This window comes from Sapajus apella, unplaced genomic scaffold, assembly GCF_009761245.1.
Source record: "Sapajus apella isolate SASKATOON/1434 unplaced genomic scaffold, GSC_monkey_1.0 scaffold267, whole genome shotgun sequence".
Taxonomy (NCBI): domain Eukaryota; kingdom Metazoa; phylum Chordata; class Mammalia; order Primates; family Cebidae; genus Sapajus; species Sapajus apella.
The window spans coordinates 126,136-128,758 of NW_022437207.1; the positions used below are offsets into that span (position 1 = coordinate 126,136).

The 2,623-nt window shown below is 58.4% G+C and overlaps 1 protein-coding gene across 2 annotated transcripts in view; it reads left to right on the top strand.

The window, feature by feature from the left end:
* Nucleotides 1–859: 859 nt before the first annotated feature.
* Nucleotides 860–2,623, top strand: part of PLCXD1 (phosphatidylinositol specific phospholipase C X domain containing 1) — a 7,063-nt gene continuing 5,299 nt past the window's right edge. For both annotated transcript variants that reach the window (XM_032271941.1, XM_032271940.1), the window contains exon 1: nt 860–1,176. In XM_032271941.1, the coding sequence (XP_032127832.1) occupies nt 985–1,176 (192 nt within the window). In that variant the 5' untranslated portion in view covers nt 860–984. The remainder of the gene's footprint in view (nt 1,177–2,623) is intronic.

A 2,623-nucleotide genomic window follows, 5' to 3' on the forward strand; every position in this document is an offset into this window, starting at 1 on the left:
TTTATTTTATTTTATATTGAGACAGAGTCTCGCTCTGTCGCCCAGGCTGCAGTGCAGTGGCCTGATCTCGGCTCACTGCAACCTCCACCCTCCCGGGTTCAAACGATTCTCCTGCCTCAGCCTCCCGAGTAGCTGGGACTACAGGCGCCCGCCGCCACGCCCGGCTAATTTTCGTATTTTTAGTAGAGGCGGGGTTTCACCGTGTTGGCCAGGCTGGTCTTGAACTCCTGACCTCAGGTGATCCGCCCGCCTTGGCCTCCAAAGTGCTTGGATTACAGGCGTGAGCCACCAGGCCTGGCCTGCTTTTTTTTTTTTTTTGAGACAGAGTGTCAATCTGTCACCCAAGCCACCACACCCCGCCCCTAATTCTTTAATTCTTATTTTTTGTAGCCATGGTGCCCAGGCTGGAGCCAATCCTCTGGCCTCATCTCTTCTCTTATTTTGAGACAGAGTTTTGCTCTTTTGCCCAGGCTGGAGTGCAGCGGTGCGATCTCAGCTCACTGCAGACTCCGCCTCCCGGGTTCAAGCGATTCTCCTGCCTCAGCCTCCCGAGCAGCTGGGGTTACAGGTGCATACCACCACGCCCGGCTAACTTTCATATTTTTAGTAGAGACGGGGTTTCGCTGTGTTGGCCAGGCTGGTCTTGAACTCCTGACCTCGGGTGATCTGTCCCTCCTCGGCGTCCTGAAGTGCTGGGATGACATCTGAGCCACCACGCCTGGGCCACGTGGCTGGCTGCAGCCTCCGCCTCCCGGGTTCAAGCAGCTCTCTTGCCTCAGCCTCACAAGTAGCTGGGATTACAGGCGTGCACCACCACACCCAGCTAATTTTTGTGTGTGTTTTTAGAGTAGACGGGGTTTCACCAGGTTGGCCAGGCTGGTCTCGAACTCCTGACCTCAGGTGATCCGCCCGCCTCGGCCTCCCGAAGCGCTGGGATGAGGGGTGTGAGCCATGGAGCCCGGCCTTCCCTGAGCTGTGGGACTCATGCCGGACTCTGCCCCGCCCCCTCCGTCCCCCCAGGACACGCTCACGGAGATCTCAGAGTGGCTGGAGCAGCACCCTCATGAGGTCGTCATCCTGGCCTGCAGGAACTTCGAGGGGCTGACCGAGGACCTGCACGAGTACCTGATCTCCTGCATCAAGACCATCTTTGGGGACATGCTGTGTCCCCGCGGGGTGAGTGACGAGGGAGGGGGACGGCCACAGGTGTCGCCCAGGGCCCGGAGATCCTCACCCTCCCCCTGCATTTGCTTACGTGGTACCCTGGGTGTGGCTGCTGCCGTGACCCCGGCAGCAGGTGGCGTTTGGAACAACAGCAGATCCCAGCCCTCCTGCAGGCCGACCTGGAGCTGGGGGTGGCTCCTGGTGAGAACGGCTGCCCGTGATGGCTTTAGAGATCTGCATACCAGAGCCGGGCGCGGCGGCGCACGCCTGTCATCCCAGCACTTTGGGAGGCCGAGGCGGGCGGATCGCAAGGTCAGGAGTTCGAGACCAGCCTGGTCAATACGGTGAAACCCTGTCTCTAAAAATACAAAAATTAGCCGGGCGTGGTGGCGGGGGCCTGTCATCCCAGCTACTCGGGAGGCTGAGGCAGGAGAATCGCTTGAACCCGGGAGGCGGAGGTTGCGGTGAGCCGAGATCGCGCCATTGCACTCCAGCCTGGGTGACAGAGCGAGACTCCATCTCAAAAAACACCAAAACAGGGGGTTAGGGGACGGATAGCAGGGGGTAGGGGGATTGGGGAGGGAGAGCATTAGGAGAAATACCTCATGTAGATGACGGAGGGATGGATGCAGCAAACCACCACGGCATGTGTGTACCTGTGTAACAATCCTGCAACATCTGCACATGTGCCCCAGAACTTAAAATTCAAAACAAAAAATGGCCGGGCGCGGCGGCTCACGCCTTTAATCCCAGCATTTTGGAGGCCGAGGCGGGCGGATCAGCAGTGGTCGGGAGTTCGAGACCAGCCTGGCCAACATGGTGAGACCCCGTCTGTACTAAAAATAAAAAAAATGAGCCGGGCGTGGTGGCGGGTGCCTGTCATCCCAGCTACTCCGGAGGCTGAGGCAGGAGAAGGCCTTGAACCCGGGAGGCGGAGGCTGCAGTGAGCTGAGATCGCACCTCTGCACTCCAGCCTGGGCCACAGAGTGAGACCCCGTCTTCAAAACGATATATGAGCAGCATCTTCCTGGCTCCAGGAGCCCCCCCGCATCAGGGTCTGTGTTTTTTTTACCGTGACCCCAGACAGCAGCCTCAGAAGGGCCGAGATGTGCCCAGGAGCCGCCGGTCTGGATGCCGCAGGCCATGGTCACGGCGTCCTGAAGGTACCCAGAGAGGGTGCCCTGAGCTCCCCACAGGTCTGTTCCTGGCTACACGGGTTCCTCCAATCCCCTCGTAAAAAGTTTTTAAATTCTTAAAGTTTTTATTTATTTATTTAATTTTATACATATTTTTGGAGATGACGTTTCACTCTGCCGCCCAGGCTGGAGTGCCGTGGCGCGATCTCGGCTCACCGCAGCCTCCGCCTCCCGGGTTCAAGCGATTCTCCTGCCTCAGCCTCCCGAGTCGCTGGGATGACAGGCACCCGCCACCAGGCCCGGCTAATTTTTTTTTTTTTTTT